Source organism: Triturus cristatus, chromosome 6 (genome assembly GCF_964204655.1).
Source record: "Triturus cristatus chromosome 6, aTriCri1.1, whole genome shotgun sequence".
NCBI classification, from domain to species: Eukaryota; Metazoa; Chordata; class Amphibia; order Caudata; family Salamandridae; genus Triturus; species Triturus cristatus.
The window spans coordinates 786,142,642-786,162,909 of NC_140589.1; the positions used below are offsets into that span (position 1 = coordinate 786,142,642).

Here is a 20,268-nt window from a genome sequence, read left to right on the forward strand (position 1 = left end):
GGGGAACTCCTCGGGTGGATCTGTTTGCCACTTTCGAGAACGCGCACTGCCTGTCATTCTGCAGTCTCCAGTATCCGATGCAGGGTGCGTTGGGGGACGCGTTTCAGTTGAGTTGGGGCTCACGACTCCTTTACGCGTTTCCTCCCATACCCTTGATTCCTCGGGTTCTGAGGAAGATTCGCCAAGACCGGGCCCAAGTTGTATTGATCGCCCCGGATTGGCCAAAAAGGGTGTGGTACACAGATCTTCTCCACCTCTCCTCGTGCCCTCCGCTCCGTCTCCCTCTGAGGGCAGACCTCCTCTCGCAGTCGGAGGGGCAGGTTCTACACCCCCACCTCCAGAGCTTACACCTTCATGCCTGGAGATTGAACGGGGCAACCTGAATTCTTTCTCTCTCCCGCCAGATGTGGTGGATGTTATTTTATCGGCCAGGCGACACTCCACCAAATCCATATACTCCTATAGGTGGTCTAAGTTCGTTCTCTGGTGTGGAGAGAGGTCGATTGATCCCTTGAAGGCTCGTTTGTCTAACATTCTACAGTTTGCTCTTTCTCTTGCTCAGCAAGGCTTTGCTGTGGCTACTGTAAAGGGATATTTATCTGCTTTGTCGGCTTTCCTATGCCTGCCGGATCAGCCGTCCTTATTTAAATCACCTATTGTGCTTAGGTTTCTCAAGGGCCTTACGAATAAATTTCCTCCTACTCCCTTTATTGTACCTCAGTGGGACTTAAATCTTGTACTGACTTATCTTATGGGTTCTCCTTTCGAGCCCTTACATAAGTGTCCCTTGAGGCTGTTGTCTTTTAAGACGGTTTTCCTCGTTGCTATCACTTCGGCAAGGAGAGTAAGTGAGCTTCAAGCTCTTAGTTCAAAACCCCCATTCTTGACTGTGCATGCTGAACGAATGGTTCTCCGGACCAGGGCTGCGTTTTTGCCTAAGGTGGTAACTCCCGTCCATCTGGGGCAGTCCATTACCCTTCCTTCCTTTTATCCTCCCCCACACCCTTCCAAGGAGGAGGAGAGACTTCACCGCTTGGACCCTAAGAGGGCGGTGAGCTTTTACCTGGACAGGACTAAGGACTACAGGATTGATGACCAGCTCTTTGTGGGCTTTGCTGGCTGCAGAAAGGGTCGTGCGGTGCACAAGCGCACTCTTTCAAGATGGATTGTGCTATGCATCAAGATCTGCTACTCCCTAGCTGGTAAGGAGCCTCCGGAGGGTTTAAGAGCTCATTCCACTAGAGCAAAGTCTTCTACCTCTGCTTTGTCTAGGGGTGTTCCTGTGGAGGACATTTGTAGGGCGGCAACTTGGGCCTCCCTTCACACCTTTGCAAAACATTATTGTTTAGACTCTGAGGTGAGGAGGGACGGACATTTTGCCCGTTCCGTCCTTCAGGATTTTCTGGTATAGGGGGATGGACACCCTCCTCCGGGAGTGGGGACTGCTGTGGAATCTATTCACAAGGTGAGGAATCCACTGGCAGATGTATCCATCAGAAGAACAAGTTACTTACCTTCGGTAACGCTTTTTCTGGTGGATACAGTATCTGCCTGTGGATTCCTCACTGACCCACCCGCCTCCCCGTTGTCCATCCTTCTATACCAGTGACTCTGACGGTAATTCTATTGATGATTTCAAATGTATTTATGACTGTCAAGGACATTGGGTTATTTCTAGTGCTTTGATGTTTCTTCTCCGCACTGTGTGTGTTGATATGCATATTGTGTACTGTGTATGCTGTTTATGTACATATTGCTGTCAGTCCATCCGTGTGCCTCGAAGGCACGGAAAAAAGGGGCGGAACTGACGTCATCACGCCGACGAGGTCTTCTTATGGAGCCGGTGACGTCAGTGGAGTCGCGAGCGGAGCCGTGCCTCTGTGACGTCATCTTCGACCCCATCGGCGTGGACTGCTACAAAAGTTTCCGAATGTTGCTGGCGCAGGGGATATTCACAAGGTGAGGAATCCACAGGCAGATACTGTATCCACCAGGAAAAGCGTTACCGAAGGTAAGTAACTTGTTCTTCCAGTCCAGGGAGGACCTGACCTGGCAGTTCGGGCTGGATTGTTCCCATTGGGCACAGGGTCAAGACTGATTTGCATATTGCTGGGTCCAAACTGGAATGGCATGGTGAGCAAAAAAACGATGGATTTAGGCCCAGATCTCTGTACTGGGGTGAATGTATGACATTGTTCTGCATTCTGTCCATCAATAGTTCTTTTTGCATTTGTCACCCCGAGTGGGACGGGCATGCTCAGACGTGAGTCCCATGCTCTCCATGCCACTGGAATCAACCTATCCTGGCTGAAGAGGGGTGAATCCCTGAAACCGGTCTTAGGATGCTTGTTTCCAGTCCAGGGAGGACCTGGCATGGCAGTTCGGGCTGGACTGTTCCCATATGGCTGGGTCCAAACTGGAATGGCACGGTGAGCAAAAAATCGATGGATTTAGGCCCAGATCTCTGTACTGGGGTGAATGTATGACATTGTTCTGCATTCTGTCCATCAATAGTTCTTTTTGCATTTGTCACCCCGAGTGGGACGGGCATGCTCAGACGTGAGTCCCGTGCTCTCCATGCCACTGGAATCAACCTACCCTGGCTGAAGAGGGGTGAATCCCTGAAACCGGTCCTAGGATGCTTGTTTCCAGTTCAGGGAGGACCTGGCCTGGCAGTTTGGGCTGGACTGTTCCCATATGGCTCGGTCCAAACTGGAATGGCATGGTGAGCAAAAAAACGATGGATTTAGGCCCAGATCTCTGTACTGGGGTGAATGTATGACATTGTTCTGCATTCTGTCCATCAATAGTTCTTTTTGCATTTGTCACCCCGAGTGGGATGGGCATGCTCAGACGTGAGTCCCGTGCTCTCCATGCCACTGGAATCAAGCTATCCTGGCTGAAGAGGGGTGAATCCCTGAAACCGGTCCTAGGATGCTTGTTTCCAGTCCAGGGAGGACCTGGCCTGGCAGTTCGGTCTGGACTGTTCCCATATGGATGGGTCCAAACTGGAATGGCATGGTGACCAAAAAAGCGATGTATTTAGGCCCAGATCTCTCTACTGGGGTGAATGTATGACATTGTTCTGCATTCTGTCCATCAATAGTTTTTTTTTGCATTTGTCACCCCGAGTGGGACGGGTATGCTCAGACGTGAGTCCCGTGCTCTCCATGCCACTGGAATCAAACTATCCAGGCTGAAGAGGGGTGAAACCCCGAAACCGGTCCTAGGATGCTTGTTTCCAGTCCAGGGAGGACCTGGCCTGGCAGTTCGGGCTGGACTATTCCCATTGGGCACAGGGTCAAGACTGATTTGCATATGGCTGGGTCCAAACTGGAATGGCATGGTGAGCAAAAAAACGATGGATTTAGGCCCAGATCTCTGTACTGGGGTGAATGTATGACAGTGTACTGCATTCTGTCCATCAATAGTTCTTTTTGCATTTGTCACCCCGAGTGGGACGGGTATGCTCAGACGTGAGTCCTGTGCTCTCCATGCCACTGGAATCAAGCTATCCTGGCTGAAGAGTGGTGATACCCCGAAACCGGTCCTACGATGCTTGTTTCCAGTCCAGGGAGGACCTGGCCTGGCAGTTCGGACTGGACTGTTCCCATTGGGCACAGGGTCAAGACTGATTTGCATATGGCTGGGTATAAAACTGTAATGGCATGGTGAGCCAAAAAATGATGGATTTAGGCCCAGATCTCTGTACTGGGGTGAATGTATGACATTGTTCTGCATTCTGTCCATCAATAGTTCTTTTTGCATTTGTCACCCCAAGTGGGACGGGTATGCTCAGACGTGAGTCCCGTGCTCTCCATGCCACTGGAATCAAGATATCCTGGCTGAAGAGGGGTGAAACCCCGAAACCGGTCCTAGGATGCTAGTTTCCAGTCCAGGGAGGACCTGGCCTGGCAGTTCGGGCTGGATTGTTCCCATTGGGCACAGGGTCAAGACTGATTTGCATATGGCTGGGTCCAAACTTGAATGGCATGGTGAGCAGAAAAACGATGGATTCAGGCCCAGATCTCTGTACTGGGGTGAATGTATGACATTGTTCTGCATTCTGTCCATCAATAGTTCATTTTGCATTTGTCACCCCGAGTGGGATGGGCATGCTCAGATGTGAGTCCCGTGCTCTCCATGCCACTGGAATCAAGCTATCCTGGCTTAAGAGGGGTGAATTCCTGAAACCGGTCCTAGGATGCTTGTTTCCAGTCCAGGGAGGACCTGGCCTGGCAGTTCGGGCTGAACTGTTCCCATATGGATGGGTCCAAACTGGAATGGCATGGTGAGCAAAAAAGCGATGTATTTAAGCCCAGATCTCTGAACTGGCGTGAATGTATGACATTGTTCTGCATTCTGTCCATCAATAGTTTTTTTTGCATTTGTCACCCCGAGTGGGACGGGTATGCTCAGACGTGAGTCCCGTGCTCTCCATGCCACTGGAATCAAACTATCCAGGCTGAAGAGGGGTGAAACCCCAAAACCGATCCTAAGATGCTTGTTTCCAGTCCAGGGAGGACCTGGCCTGGCAGTTCGGGCTGGACTATTCCCATTGGGCACAGGGTCAAGACTGTTTTGCATATGGCTGGGTCCAAACGGGAATGGCATGGTGAGCAAAAAAACGATGGATTTAGGCCCAGATCTCTGTAGAGGGGTGAATGTGTGACAGTGTACTGCAGTCTGTCCATCAATAGTTCTTTTTGCATTTGTCACCCCGAGTGGGACGGGTATGCTCAGACGTGAGTCCTGTGCTCTCCATGCCACTGGAATCAAGCTATCCTGGCTGAAGAGTGGTGATACCCCGAAACCGGTCCTACGATGCTTGTTTCCAGTCCAGGGAGGACCTGGCCTGGCAGTTCGGACTGGACTGTTCCCATTGGGCACAGGGTCAAGACTGATTTGCATATGGCTGGGTATAAAACTGGAATGGCATGGTGAGCCAAAAAACGATGGATCTAGGCCCAGATCTCTGTACTGGGGTGAATGTCTGACATTGTTCTGCATTCTGTCCATCAATAGTTCTTTTTGCATTTGTCACCCCAAGTGGGACGGGTATGCTCAGACGTGAGTCCCGTGCTCTCCATGCCACTGGAATCAAGATATCCTGGCTGAAGAGGGGTGAAACCCCGAAACCGGTCCTAGGATGCTAGTTTCCAGTCCAGGGAGGACCTGGCCTGGCAGTTCGGGCTGGATTGTTCCCATTGGGCACAGGGTCAAGACTGATTTGCATATGGCTGGGTCCAAACTTGAATGGCATGGTGAGCAGAAAACGATGGATTTAGGCCCAGATCTCTGTACTGGGGTGAATGTATGACATTGTTCTGCATTCTGTCCATCAATAGTTCTTTTTGCATTTGTCACCCCAAGTGGGACGGGTATGCTCAGACGTGAGTCCTGTGCTCTACATGCCACTGGAATCAAGATATCCTGGCTGAAGAGGGGTGAAACCCCGAAACCGGTCCTAGGATGCTTGTTTCCTGTCCAGGGAGCACCTGGCCTGGCAGTTCGGGCTGGACTGTTCCCATTGGGCACAGGGTCAAGACTGATTTGCATATGGCTGGGTCCAAACTTGAATGGCATGGTGAGCAAAAAAACGATGGATTTAGGCCCAGATCTCTGTACTGGGGTGAATGTATGACATTGTTCTGCATTCTGTCCATCAATAGTTCTTTTTGCATTTGTCACCCCGAGTGGGACGGGCATGCTCAGACGTGAGTCCCGTGCTCTCCATGCCACTGGAATCAACCTATCCTGGCTGAAGAGGGGTGAATCCCTGAAACCGGTCCTAGGATGCTTGTTTCCAGTCCAGGGAGGACCTGGCATGGCAGTTCGGGCTGGACTGTTCCCATATGGCTGGGTCCAAACTGGAATGGCATGGTGAGCAAAAAAACGATGGATTTAGGCCCAGATCTCTGTACTGGGGTGAATCTATGACATTGTTCTGCATTCTGTCCATCAATAGTTCTTTTTGCATTTGTCACCCCGAGTGGGACGGGCATGCTCAGATGTGAGTCCCGTGCTCTCCATGCCACTGGAATCAAGCTATCCTGGCTGAAGAGGGGTGAATCCCTGAAACCGGTCCTAGGATGCTTGTTTCCAGTCCAGGGAGGACCTGGCCTGGCAGTTCGGGCTGGATTGTTCCCATTGGGCACAGGGTCAAGACTGATTTGCATATGGCTGGGTCCAAACTTGAATGGCATGGTGAGCCAAAAAACGATGGATCTAGGCCCAGATCTCTGTACTGGGGTGAATGTCTGACATTGTTCTGCATTCTGTCCATCAATAGTTCTTTTTGCATTTGTCACCCCAAGTGGGACGGGTATGCTCAGACGTGAGTCCCGTGCTCTCCATGCCACTGGAATCAAGATATCCTGGCTGAAGAGGGGTGAAACCCCGAAACCGGTCCTAGGATGCTAGTTTCCAGTCCAGGGAGGACCTGGCCTGGCAGTTCGGGCTGGATTGTTCCCATTGGGCACAGGGTCAAGACTGATTTGCATATGGCTGGGTCCAAACTTGAATGGCATGGTGAGCAGAAAACGATGGATTTAGGCCCAGATCTCTGTACTGGGGTGAATGTATGACATTGTTCTGCATTCTGTCCATCAATAGTTCTTTTTGCATTTGTCACCCCAAGTGGGACGGGTATGCTCAGACGTGAGTCCTGTGCTCTACATGCCACTGGAATCAAGATATCCTGGCTGAAGAGGGGTGAAACCCCGAAACCGGTCCTAGGATGCTTGTTTCCTGTCCAGGGAGCACCTGGCCTGGCAGTTCGGGCTGGACTGTTCCCATTGGGCACAGGGTCAAGACTGATTTGCATATGGCTGGGTCCAAACTTGAATGGCATGGTGAGCAAAAAAACGATGGATTTAGGCCCAGATCTCTGTACTGGGGTGAATTTATGACATTGTTCTGCATTCTGTCCATCAATAGTTCTTTTTGCATTTGTCACCCCGAGTGGGACGGGCATGCTCAGACGTGAGTCCCGTGCTCTCCATGCCACTGGAATCAACCTATCCTGGCTGAAGAGGGGTGAATCCCTGAAACCGGTCCTAGGATGCTTGTTTCCAGTCCAGGGAGGACCTGGCATGGCAGTTCGGGCTGGACTGTTCCCATATGGCTGGGTCCAAACTGGAATGGCATGGTGAGCAAAAAAACGATGGATTTAGGCCCAGATCTCTGTACTGGGGTGAATCTATGACATTGTTCTGCATTCTGTCCATCAATAGTTCTTTTTGCATTTGTCACCCCGAGTGGGACGGGCATGCTCAGATGTGAGTCCCGTGCTCTCCATGCCACTGGAATCAAGCTATCCTGGCTGAAGAGGGGTGAATCCCTGAAACCGGTCCTAGGATGCTTGTTTCCAGTCCAGGGAGGACCTGGCCTGGCAGTTCGAGCTGGACTGTTCCCATTGGGCACAGGGTCAAGACTGATTTGCATATGGCTGGGTCCAAACTGGAATGGCATGGTGAGCAAAAAAACGATGGATTTAGGCCCAGATCTCTGTACTGGGGTGAATGTATGACAGTGTACTGCATTCTGTCCATCAATAGTTCTTTTTGCATTTGTCACCCTGAGTGGGACGGGTATGCTCAGACGTGAGTCCTGTGCTCTCCATGGCACTGGAATCAAGCTATCCTGGCTGAAGAGTGGTGATACCCCGAAACCGGTCCTACGATGCTTGTTTCCAGTCCAGGGAGGACCTGGCCTGGCAGTTCGGACTGGACTGTTCCCATTGGGCACAGGGTCAAGACTGATTTGCATATGGCTGGGTATAAAACTGGAATGGCATGGTGAGCCAAAAAATGATGGATTTAGGCCCAGATCTCTGTACTGGGGTGAATGTATGACATTGTTCTGCATTCTGTCCATCAATAGTTCTTTTTGCATTTGTCACCCCAAGTGGGACAGGTATGCTCAGACGTGAGTCCTGTGCTCTCCATGCCACTGGAATCAAGATATCCTGGCTGAAGAGGGGTGAAACCCCGAAACCGGTCCTAGAATGCTAGTTTCGAGTCCAGGGAGGACCTGGCCTGGCAGTTCGGGCTGGATTGTTCCCATTGGGCACAGGGTCAAGACTGATTTGCATATGGCTGGGTCCAAACTTGAATGGCATGGTGAGCAGAAAAACGATGGATTTAGGCCCAGATCTCTGTACTGGGGTGAATGTATGACATTGTTCTGCATTCTGTCCATCAATAGTTCATTTTGCATTTGTCACCCCGAGTGGGATGGGCATGCTCAGATGTGAGTCTCGTGCTCTCCATGCCACTGGAATCAAGCTATCCTGGCTGAAGAGGGGTGAATTCCTGAAACCGGTCCTAGGATGCTTGTTTCCAGTCCAGGGAGGACCTGGCCTGGCAGTTCGGGCTGAACTGTTCCCATATGGATGGATCCAAACTGGAATGGGATAGTGAGCAAAAAAGCGATGTATTTAGGCCCAGATCTCTGTACTGGGGTGAATGTATGACATTGTTCTGCATTCTGTCCATCAATAGTTTTTTTTGCATTTGTCACCCCGAGTGGGACGGGTATGCTCAGACGTGAGTCCCGTGCTCTCCATGCCACTGGAATCAAACTATCCAGGCTGAAGAGGGGTGAAACCCCGAAACCGGTCCTAGGATGCTTGTTTCCAGTCCAGGGAGGACCTGGTCTGGCAGTTCGGGCTGGACTATTCCCATTGGGCCCAGGGTCAAGACTGATTTGCATATGGCTGGGTCCAAACTGGAATGGCATGGTGAGCAAAAAAACGATGGATTTAGGCCCAGATCTCTGTACTGGGGTGAATGTATGACAGTGTACTGCATTCTATCCATCAATAGTTCATTTTGCATTTGTCACCCCGAGTGGGACGAGTATGCTCAGACGTGAGTCCTGTGCTCTCCATGCCACTGGAATCAAGCTATCCTGGCTGAAGAGTGGTGATACCCCGAAACCGGTCCTACGATGCTTGTTTCCAGTCCAGGGAGGACCTGGCCTGGCAGTTCGGACTGGACTGTTCCCATTGGGCACAGGGTCAAGACTGATTTGCATATGGCTGGGTATAAAACTGGAATGGCATGGTGAGCCAAAAAACGATGGATTTAGGCCCAGATCTCTGTACTGGGGTGAATGTATGACATTGTTCTGCATTCTGTCCATCAATAGTTCTTTTTGCATTTGTCACCCCAAGTGGGACGGGTATGCTCAGACGTGAGTCCCGTGCTCTCCATGCCACTGGAATCAAGATATCCTGGCTGAAGAGGGGTGAAACCCCGAAACCGGTCCTAGGATGCTAGTTTCCAGTCCAGGGAGGACCTGGCCTGGCAGTTCGGGCTGGATTGTTCCCATTGGGCACAGGGTCAAGACTGATTTGCATATGGCTGGGTCCAAACTTGAATGGCATGGTGAGCAGAAAAACGAAGGATTTAGGCCCAGATCTCTGTACTGGGGTGAATGTATGACATTGTTCTGCATTCTGTCCATCAATAGTTCTTTTTGCATTTGTCACCCCAAGTGGGACGGGTATGCTCAGACGTGAGTCCCGTGCTCTCCATGCCACTGGAATCAAGATATCCTGGCTGAAGAGGGGTGAAACCCCGAAACCGGTCCTAGGATGCTTGTTTCCTGTCCAGGGAGCACCTGGCCTGGCAGTTCGGGCTGGACTGTTCCCATTGGGCACAGGGTCAAGACTGATTTGCATATGGCTGGGTCCAAACTGGAATGGCATGGTGAGCAAAAAAACGATGGATTTAGGCCCAGATCTCTGTACTGGGGTGAATGTATGACATTGTTCTGCATTCTGTCCATCAATAGTTCATTTTGCATTTGTCACCCCGAGTGGGACGGGCATGCTCAGACGTGAGTCCCGTGCTCTCCATGCCACTGGATTCAAGCTATCCAGGCTGAAGAGGGGTGAAACCCCGAAACCGGTCCTAGGATGCTTGTTTCCAGTCCAGGCTGGACTATTCCCATTGGGCACAGGGTCAAGACTGATTTGCATATGGCTGGGTCCAAACTTGAATGGCATGGTGAGCAAAAAAACGATGGATTTAGGCCCAGATCTCTGTACTGGGGTGAATGTATGACATTGTTCTGCATTCTGTCCATCAATAGTTCTTTTTGCATTAGTCTTTGCTTTTGCCCACGTGCTTCGAAAACACAATAAACACTCGACAAGCCTTGTGAAAAATGCTTGCAATCGGGATTAGCTGTTCCAGCTTTTTTTTGTTTTGTGTGTGGTGGGGTCAGCATCTCTGCCTTTAGGATATGTTGCAATGGCTCCCTCCAGCTGTATCGGCTCCATGCATCCCTACTCCACTGCAAGGTGTGGCATATATGGGGGGGGTGAAACCAATATGTAGCAAAGTGCGCCTGCGCACTGTAATAATATATTTCCAGATCAGGTATTTCAAACACCCCTTGTGTAAATGAAAGAGTCAGTATTTCCTATTTTATCCTGGGTTGTTTGCCACCCCACACTAAATGGATCAGGTGTATTTTCGTGGCTGCAAAAAATGTACTAACCGAGTTATATGGGATGTATGTAAACAGATATATGAGTTTGTGCAGCATCACCATATTAATTAAGGAGGCCCTTCCTGCCATAGATAGTGGCATTGCTATCCATCGTGCAATAGAGTCAGTCAGGGTTGTCAGTGTTGCCCCATAGTTGGCGCGCTATTACTCGGTCTTGTCTCTGGTGATTTTAATACCAATGTATTTCACTTCCCAATTACATCATTCTAGTGGGAAGTCAAGCGGGAAGGTAGTGGCTACGTCCGTAAGGGGGGAAAATGTGACGTTTGCCCCAGTGAATGTGTATTCCGGAATGTTGTCTAAATACGATAAATTCAAGTAGTCTGGTATTTAAGTTTTCCTGCGGGTCTCTGAGATACAATGGGTCATCATCTGCCTAAAGAGATATTAATATGTGCCTAGTGGGGTATCTGAGGGCGCACGCTTTGTGATGCTGTCTCAATTTAGTTGCTAAAGGCTCGACTGCTAGGGCAAACAACAGCGCGGATAGGGGACATCCTTGCCTCGTGCCACGGGTAATCGTAAAGGATGGAGAGCATGTTCCGTTCAGTAGAACAATGGCTCAGGGCTGGCAATACAGAAATTCAACTTACTTCAGAAAGCCTGGGGGCATTCCCATATGTCTTAGTATTCCCAGGAGATTATCCCATTCCACTGAGTAAAATGCTTTTAATGCATCTAAAAATATTGCCGCTGCTGCTAAATCTGGTTCATTATCTTGCATGATGGAGAAAAGAGTGCGGAGGTTATGGGATGTTAAACATCCTTGAATGAATCCTGCTTGATCCAGCAATACTAGTGCCCCCATTAGCAAGTTGAGCCTGTTGGCCGAGACTTTAGCTAAAATTTTAGTATCACAGTTGATCAGCAAGAGGGGCCGGTATGACTCACACTGATCTGGTGGTTTGCCAGGTTTAAGTAAGGAGGTAATTGCTGCTTCCCTCATGGATAAGAGTAGAATTCCACCCTCTGAAGCCTCTTCAAACACTTGTTTTAATATGGGGACCAAAAGCTTTATACGTTTTGTAAAATTCGATCAGGATGCCATCCATTCCAGGGGCTCGCCCTGACTTTATCTGGGCAATAGCAATGCTGGCTCACACAGGATGCGTAGAGACGGCAGGGAATGTGGGGGCCTTCAGGCTCCCCGCTGTCCCCATCACAGGCAGTGGGTGCCCTATGTAGGACTAGGGCACCCACACTACAGACTGTGTCCCAAAGGATGGGGTCCCCGTGGCCAAAATCAGCCAGAGTGGGAGGCCACTACAGACTGTGTCCCAAAGGATGGGGTCCCCAGGGCCAAAATCAGCCAGATTGGGAGGCCACTCAGACCCTCTCCCTATTGCTTATTTATATGAGAAAAAAGAAAAGGCTGGGCCCCGGGGGATGAGGTCCTTCAGGCCGAAAATGGCCTAGGGAAGGGGGCCCATGAAGCAACCCTCCTTTTTTTTGTTAAGGAAAAATCGCTTGGAAGTCGTCGGAAGCCACGCCCCCTTCACCACCACTCTGCAAGCTTGCCACCCTGCACAGTGATGGTTGGGGTATGAAGTCCTGTTGGATGCTATGGGTCCTTTGGGTCCAGGAACCCCTTCTGTTACCTCCAGTAAGTCCCAGACAGTTGGATTGCTGAGAGGTCTTGGAGGCCACGCCTCCTTTCTCCACCACTCTGCAAACACGCATCCTGGCGTTCTGCTAGTTGGGGAAGGAATTCCACTTTACTCCTGACAGTCTCAGGACTAAATTGGACTTCTTCCCCCAACCACTAGTGCGCTAGGAGGTGCTTTTGCAGAGTGGTGGAGAAAGGGGGCATGGCCTCTGAGGACCTCTCAGCAATACAGCTGAGTGGGTCTTACTGGAGGTAACAGGAGAGGTAGTTGGCTCCCAAGAACCCTTAAGAGCCAAGGGGACTACATCCCCCAACTAGTAGAAAGCCAGGAGGTGTGTTAGCAGAGTGGTGGAGAAAGGGGGCTGGGCCTCTGAAAATCTCTTAGCAAACCCACTGTTTGGGACTTAATGGAGGTAACAAAAGGGGTAGTTGGCCCTCAAGGACCCTCTACTAGTAGTGCACCAGGAGGCTTGTTTGCAGAGTGGTGGAGAAAGGGGGCGTGTCCTCCGAAGACCTCTTAGAAATCCATCTGTGTGGGACTTACTGGAGGTAACAGGAGGGGTAGCTGGCCCCCAAGGACGTCCTGAGGTGAATTAGACTGCTAATCTTTTTAACGTTCGTGAAGATTCGTCAAATGGAGCAAAAGTTATTAGCAAACTCAAAAAATCATTTTTGTATAGAAATGTGGTCCTCATTTGTGAATACGGAATAAAACAAAATTTTATAATTTTGTGCAACACAGCTGTGTCCTCCCAATACTTGATTTGGGGGATTTGTGCATTTCTCCATTAAGGAAAAATATTTCAACAAAAAAGAAGCAAAACAGTATTTATCTGAAAAGTTGAGCAGAAAAGAAAGAGGAAAGGTATAGGCATAGTGTGCTTGTGACTAATAGGAGCGAGACCTCCTCAATAGACCTGAAAGAAAGGAATCAAAGCACTCTTGTACCAGAGGTAATGGGAAATGTTGTTGGTTTACAATGTTTGTCTTTGCTGCTAAGTTATTCTAGTAAATAAAAATGGAATATAAAAAGCAGGGCAAAGAGTCAATGAAACCAATTTGAAAAAAAAACATATATGTTATTCCCAAATGAATTCCATTCATATATATTCATACTTATTCCTTGCATTTAGGATGAAGATGCAAAGCTTGAACAGAAAAAGCACTTTGGAGACACCAAGCACTTTTGTCCAGTGGCTTTAAAAGACAAATTTGTCCTTTGGCCAGGAAACCCAGAATATGCAGCAAAGTATCGAGAGAAAGTTTACAATTTCTCAAGTCCTGAAGCCAGAGACAAGTTTTTGGAAATGCCGGAGATGTATGTTGCTTTACAGGAACCACTAAAAGTAAGACAACCCTGTATTGTTGTATATGGATTTCAGTTCATAATTTAGTGCGGCATCAAGAACAATTATGTATGCTAGGTAATAATGTGTACAGTTATGTCACAGGTTAAGGGATATTGCTGGGAATTAGTTTCTTTCTTGTGTGGGCAACTGTAGCATCATGCCATGTTTTACTTGACCTCATACGATCCTCTTGCAATACTAAGGGTGGAAACTGTGTATTAGTTGTTGTTGATACATATAAAATACACATTTTATTGAATCATAAATACGGGTATATTCCCAAAAATCATTTAGACTCAAATATTTCGCACAAAACTTCTTATCCCTGTGAAGCTTTCACAGTGGCAGCTCAGGAGCTAATAAAGCTGCTGCTTGTTTTTTTCTGACCATAAGACTATTAGGAAGAGAAAAGCAAGCTATCATTCAGAAAACAGGATTCAGAAAATCTAAACAGTTTGTCAAACCTGTTTGATTATGATTCCTATGCCGCAGTGATTGCTACACTCTTTCCATCACACTGGCACTTACACAACGTAGTCGAAGTAATACATTATTGTGTATATTAAAAAAACCGAATACAATAGATAGGTATAACTACAAAACAAAAAAGAAACAGAGAATGATTAGTTAAAATGAAACTGAGTGCAAATATTAGGCTATTGGCAGTGCAATATGTTCTCACACAATAGTACAAATGTAGATAATACCATAGCAATAAACATTCCTTTCGGCCAGCCCTAAAATACATTAATTAAAATATCAAATAGATCAGAGATAATAGATCTTTATACATCACGTCACAATTTAAATTACAATATTAAATGCCTTTAAAAGTGGCATCTATATAGCATCATAAGGGATTATCCCTGTGCCCAAGGTCACCATAAAGAAATGCACTGTTTTGTGGCTGTAACCAAGAAAGCTGCAAAGATCTTAGAATTCCCCCACATTCCTCTCAGGGTAGGTTATACCTTTTCATGGAGATTCTCTCCGACAAACTTCAGGATGCTTAGTCAATACTACCCTTTAATGAGGCTTAAAAGAGATCAGTGACATCATGTGGGGAATCCACATAAACAGGCAGGCATCCAGAAATCAAGGCCGGTCCACTGAGATCCAGTTTTCAGGTCTTGCCTACAAACAGCTTCAGTTGTCTGTTCCTGAAGAACTATTGTCAATTATACAATATACTTTGAGTGGACTTTGGGCTCAGTGCTCCTTATGCATTGTCCTGCCAATGGAGCATTCCTTCTTTACATTGTGATTTTAATTGGCTGATGTGAGGGGACTCACGCAGTTGCATCGCAATCATGACTCTCTAGCCTTTCTGCTCGCTTTCATCTCCCCAACCCTCTCGCTCATTCACATCCATTGGTCCACTGCACATTCCCTTTGCCATGCTAATTTTTTTCACTACTTTTGTGCAAGGGCTCAGCACTCTTCTTGTGCCTACACATATTTTTTAATTTAATGTTCTGAATTGGCTGTCAGCCATCTTGGAAATGTAAATTAAAGTTTACAGACTCATGCCAAGTTTCTGCCAGTGCATCATGACACATATACATGCATCAACGGCCAGATTATAATGTTTTTTCTTCATTAAAAAAAATCCAGGATGGCCATAGGTCGTGACGCATCAGTTACCATATTGGAATGTTTTTTATTAAGCAGAAAAACCATTGCATGCACACCACAAATGCATTTTTCCAGCCATTTTGGAATTTATTTTCTTTATGCTACTGGAAACAAGAACTGATAAAGACAATAGGTCAGGAATCGCCTTTCAAAGGCAGGACCTATTGGCTTTGCCAATTCTCATTATTTTGGCTTACTCAACAAAAGAGACTCTAGTGTAGTTGTTCAGTTTGTTTGGCAGAGTAAACTCCAAACCCATTCCAATCAACACCTTCAGGCAGAAGATCAAAAAGGACTGGATGCTGTGGGTCATTCGGTGTTTGTGTCAGGTGACCATGCACTGAGGACCTGCAAAGCCAGCTGCATGTTAGGCCAGTATTCCCACAAATTATAAGAGATGATGGAGCTGACCATTGCCATTCTTCTAGACCACCAGTAAGTACAATTTCCTCACCTTCTGAAAGACCATAGGCCTGCCGCCATATAATCCAGACAAATAAGCTTAATCAAGGTAAACACCGTGGCCTGATTGATATGATCCAGTCTGGACCTGAGAAGATATGCCAGATGTGCTCCATAGGTTTCCCAAGATACGTTCAGGCAAGGTTTATCACCATACTTTTAATGGGACAAACCTATCAAGGAAAAATACAGTAAGCATGCTGTAAAGGTTCAAGCAGAGTAGCTAGGGCCCATTCCCTTGGCATGGCCTCCTGCATGTAATGTTAACCAATAGTTACCTGTTTACTTTGGCTGAGGTCATCAGTTCAGCAGTCTGAGCCTCCACCACAGCAATGGTTTCAAAATACAGAAGTAGGTAGAAGCTGCAAGCCTGATCCTGCCCTGCACCCACTACTCAGTCTTGATGTATTTTAAATAGAAATACCACAATATGTATATAGATAGCAGCTTGTGAAAAAGTGGAGGCAGATTACCCGGGACCTTTATGTAGAAGACCATCACACAATGGTTTATCCTACATTCCCCCCTCTGACCCTTACAAATCTATTCCTGTCAATAACTTAAATACTTTTAGGATATTTTGTCTTGCATTCAGGTACTACCATAGTGCCTCCTTTTAATATCACCAATTAAGGAAGAACAGATTCTAGTCGTACTAGTGTGGTCCAGGCATCATTTATTCTCAGATCAATGGGATATGCCAACAGAAGCTCTGATTCAGCTCAAGGCAGATCTTTATCTGCTGTTTTAGACAAAGTTAAAATGCTGACCAAGGTCCCCGGACTTTAGCCCTGATGACCTGGCCTGGCTGTTTCCCTGCAGTCTCCAGATGTCTGCTATCACATTTTGCAAGCAGCTTGAGAACCTTCCACCCTTAAAACCTACACATTAAAATAGACACATTTTACAATATTGGCACACTGTAATCATTTGGACTTGAAATCAGTAGTTCGAGATCAATTCCTACCTTATCTACTGCACCTCTATAAATTGGGGTAGAATATCTTTCCACAGTAGTACACGTATCCATCAGTCCTGTCTCTAGAGCCTTAGTCTAGCACTGATTTTGAAAATGTTTTTTGTTTTTATTAAAACTAGCAATTGCATGATCCAGCAGGGTAAGCTACATTTCTTTTAGGGGAACGTGGCCCCAAAAACTAGCCTAAATTGACACCCACATTGCCCTTGACATTCCAACTGAAGTTTGTTTTCCAGCTTTCTTTCCACAACCAGTCTCTGCAGCTGAAAATACATCGCATTCAATTGATGTAAAAATATCTCTACAATTTTATTTGAATAAAACAAATACCTTGTATCACTCACGCCAACTCTTTTTAGCCTCTTGTCAGGCTTACAAAGGCAATGTCATGTTAAAACGAGGCATTTCATAGTGATTTATTTCATACATTATAGTAGCTTTATAGCCCACCGTGGTGAGCTATTCTGGCCATTAAAGGCCCACTCAAGTGCACGAGAAGAAGGAGAAGGCCTTTAACAAGGGAGCAGACTGTTCTTGGTTTGTATAGCCTGCTAAGGCAGGCTATAAGGCTTTTAGAACATTCCACCCTGTAAGGGCCGATTGTCCAAATTTAAAAAGCAAAGCATTCAGAGCCTGAGGTGGCTGAAACCCTCCCCGTCCTCTGAAACGTTTGCTTCACAACTGTTGGTGTGAATGTTCACTACATAACAGGGTCTTGGCTGTTAAGATATTGTTACTTCAGAGCAATAGCTATGAAAGGAGCCTGAAGGCAGCCCTGGTCCTCCCTGGGTTTGGCTGGACCATTTTTCCTTGTGCAGCCAAACCAGGGAGACCCAGAAGCTGAGCAATGTTTGTTCTCACCACTCCCTCCCCAACCATGGTCAAGGCTTCAGTGACACTATGGGCTACAAGAGAAGAGAGGGAGCAAGGCTTCTGTGTACCCTGCTGCACATATATTTTGAAGAAGCAGGGGAATGAGAGGAGCAGAAGCTGTGTATGAGGACATTGTAATGTTGAGAGCACCATGCCTATACCAGGTTTTATAGGCCAATATAGTCAACGTAGTTCTAAAATTCCAATGTTCTAATACCACATACATCCATACAGTCAAACAATTGCCTGGTATGCTCACTCCATGGAGTCATGGCAGCTGCTGCAGCTCTCTTTGCCAGAATAATTCTGAAAGACATCTGCAGTACTGTGTCTTGGAGAGAAAAGCACTCCTTTGCCAAGCTATAATGCTTTCATGTCGTGTCTGGAGTGAAATTAATAATGAGACATGCAGTATTTCTCTTCAGGTGAGCCTTGTTCTCACTAACCACACTTTATTCTGGCACTGTTTTGACAGTCCACATTCATTCAAAAAAGTGAGTCTACAAGGGTCCAATACTTAACTTTAACTACAGGTATCCAACCTTTTTATCTTTCATAGAATCCTAAACTACAGATGCTGTTTATTGTTGAAAAAGCTCTGAAAATCTGCGAGTTGGAGCCTCTTGAGCCGAGTGCCTTTCCACCCTATTGTCCAAGGTTGAGGACACATAATGAAATGCACAGCCTACATATTGTTTGTACCAGTGAACATTGATTCAAAGGGTTCAAAGCCTTTCTCCTAGAACATATCCAGCAAATGATTACTCATGCTAAACATACTCAAAAAAGCTTGGTCTGTAAATGCATTTTCATGCCCCAGTTGTAAGCAGTGCAGATTCATTTGAAACCTCTGCAATGACTCCTAAAATTGTGACAGAACCACTACTTAAACAGTTTTAGACGTAAGGCTCCCAGTTTTCTGTTCTTACTGATTGCTTTATAGATAGAGACAGAAACCATCAATGCTCTGTTTCTTCTTATCTTTAACTTTGGAAAAGCAGAAAATATGTATTTTTGGAGACAATATCTATGACGTAGCTCATGACTAATGGCAATACTAATGCACATTGACATGCAGAGGAGTTTAAATTAAGGGATAGGGTTTTCTAATTAAGTTTAAACAGCTTCAGGTGTGCACCTAATTGTGTTGTAATGCACTTGTTTTATGTAAGCTGATGCCCAATATATGACTTCTTCTAAATAAATAAAAATATGCATCAGGCATCCAAATAGGAGTGTACATTTGTGACTTAAATAAATGCAAAAATATACTAGTTGCAACTCCACTATTTTACAAAACACTAAATAAATATGTATGGATACAGAAAACATGGACAACAAATAAATATAGATGGTTGCGGACAGAAATGTCAAAACTGTAAATACCCTAATTACAGATAGTATCTGAATATTCCTGGAAATTATTCTGTATCTTCAGTGCTGAATCTAGTGTGCCGTCTTGCTGTTGGATGAGGAACATCAGACCCGAGATCTCACTTGACAATAGTAACAGATGTTCCCCTATAGGGTGGAGAGTGATGGACTTTACAAAGACTCCTGGAGAAGTCACTTCACATAAATCTAAGGGTGCTGAAGTTGTATACTTAGCACTGAAGTCATGTTTTCCAAAATAATGGGAACTCTGTGTCACATGCTAACGAGTAATATAATCACCACATTATACATACATAAAAGAGAAGGTGTTAAGTCAATGTGTAGTGATAAAACACTGCAACGTTGTCACTGGCCTTAAAGTGAAGACATTGCCATTTCAGCTGGTCCATGAAAACGGGCTCTAAATGTAAAAGCAGATTCGTTCAGCAGGAAGATGCACTTACACATCTAATGGGAGATTCAGGTGCAGATCCTACCCATGGTCTTTGAGGTAGAGTTTTTCTTTGTAGTGGTTCAGTTTGGGAAATGCAAAAACAGAAAGTCTCTAGAATTCATGTCAATTTCCTCAGAAGGATACTTCTTAGAAGTGTTGGGCATTAAGTGGAAACTTTGCATTGCCTATGTTTTCCATCTTATTCCTTAAATTCCAATAGTGCCAAAAGGATAAGGAGTCCTACAGCCCTGGGCATCCTCAAAGCCCCAGACTTGAGTGAGCATTGTTTGGATCTGTACTTATTGGATTTCACTATGTAGCCCCAACAGGCCCTTACAGTGGCAGAGGATCTGCTCTGCCAACAGATCTTTGGTCAGTTTTTGACCAAGATCTATAAGCTTGAAATATACATGCATGAAAATAGAGTGTGAGAATGTTAGAATTCTGCTCCTTGAGTCTGATGTCTTAAAAATAGTTCTGGCTACCAGAAGACAATCAACAAAGTCTGAGTATGCAGACAGAAACAAGACCTTCGCCTAGTGGTGCTGAGAATGTATCCATCCCTTTGAAGCTTAAACTTCATGTAACATCCCGTTAGCCAGATTTCTTTCTTGGAGCGGCATATTTTTAGTACAGGCGGGACCTTGGTTGCATTCATCTTGGCCTATAAACGTTCGCTTAACAGGGATTCTGTTTTGCTTTTAGTCATTGGCAGTTTGTTAAAGGAGCTCCTGAAATCTGTGCTGTGCTGTTTGTTGTCTCATCGTAGGACTGAATGAATGTACTGCTAACGTTTCTTTTGGATTAATGATTTGAACACATGCATTATTCATATTTGAGGAGCTCTTCCTCCAAAATAAACTTCCTGAATGCTACAACTTCAACAACAAAAAAGTACGAGAGTTGCACGGTTTGGGGCATTTCCCGTTTGTTCGTTATTACCCTCATTACAAGTTTATAAAAGTGAAACCTTCTTTATTACAAAAGAAGGTGTTAATTTATACAATGTAAT

General features: G+C 46.3%; 1 protein-coding gene across 6 annotated transcripts in view; it reads left to right on the plus strand.

Moving 5' to 3' along the window:
• The window catches only part of AK9 (adenylate kinase 9), a 1,219,082-nt gene that overhangs the window by 665,193 nt on the left and 533,621 nt on the right, over positions 1-20,268 (plus strand). For all 6 annotated transcript variants that reach the window (XM_085611347.1, XM_085611348.1, XM_085611351.1 and 3 more), the window contains one exon: positions 13,264-13,476. In XM_085611347.1, coding sequence (XP_085467473.1) covers positions 13,264-13,476 — 213 coding nt within the window. The remainder of the gene's footprint in view (positions 1-13,263; positions 13,477-20,268) is intronic.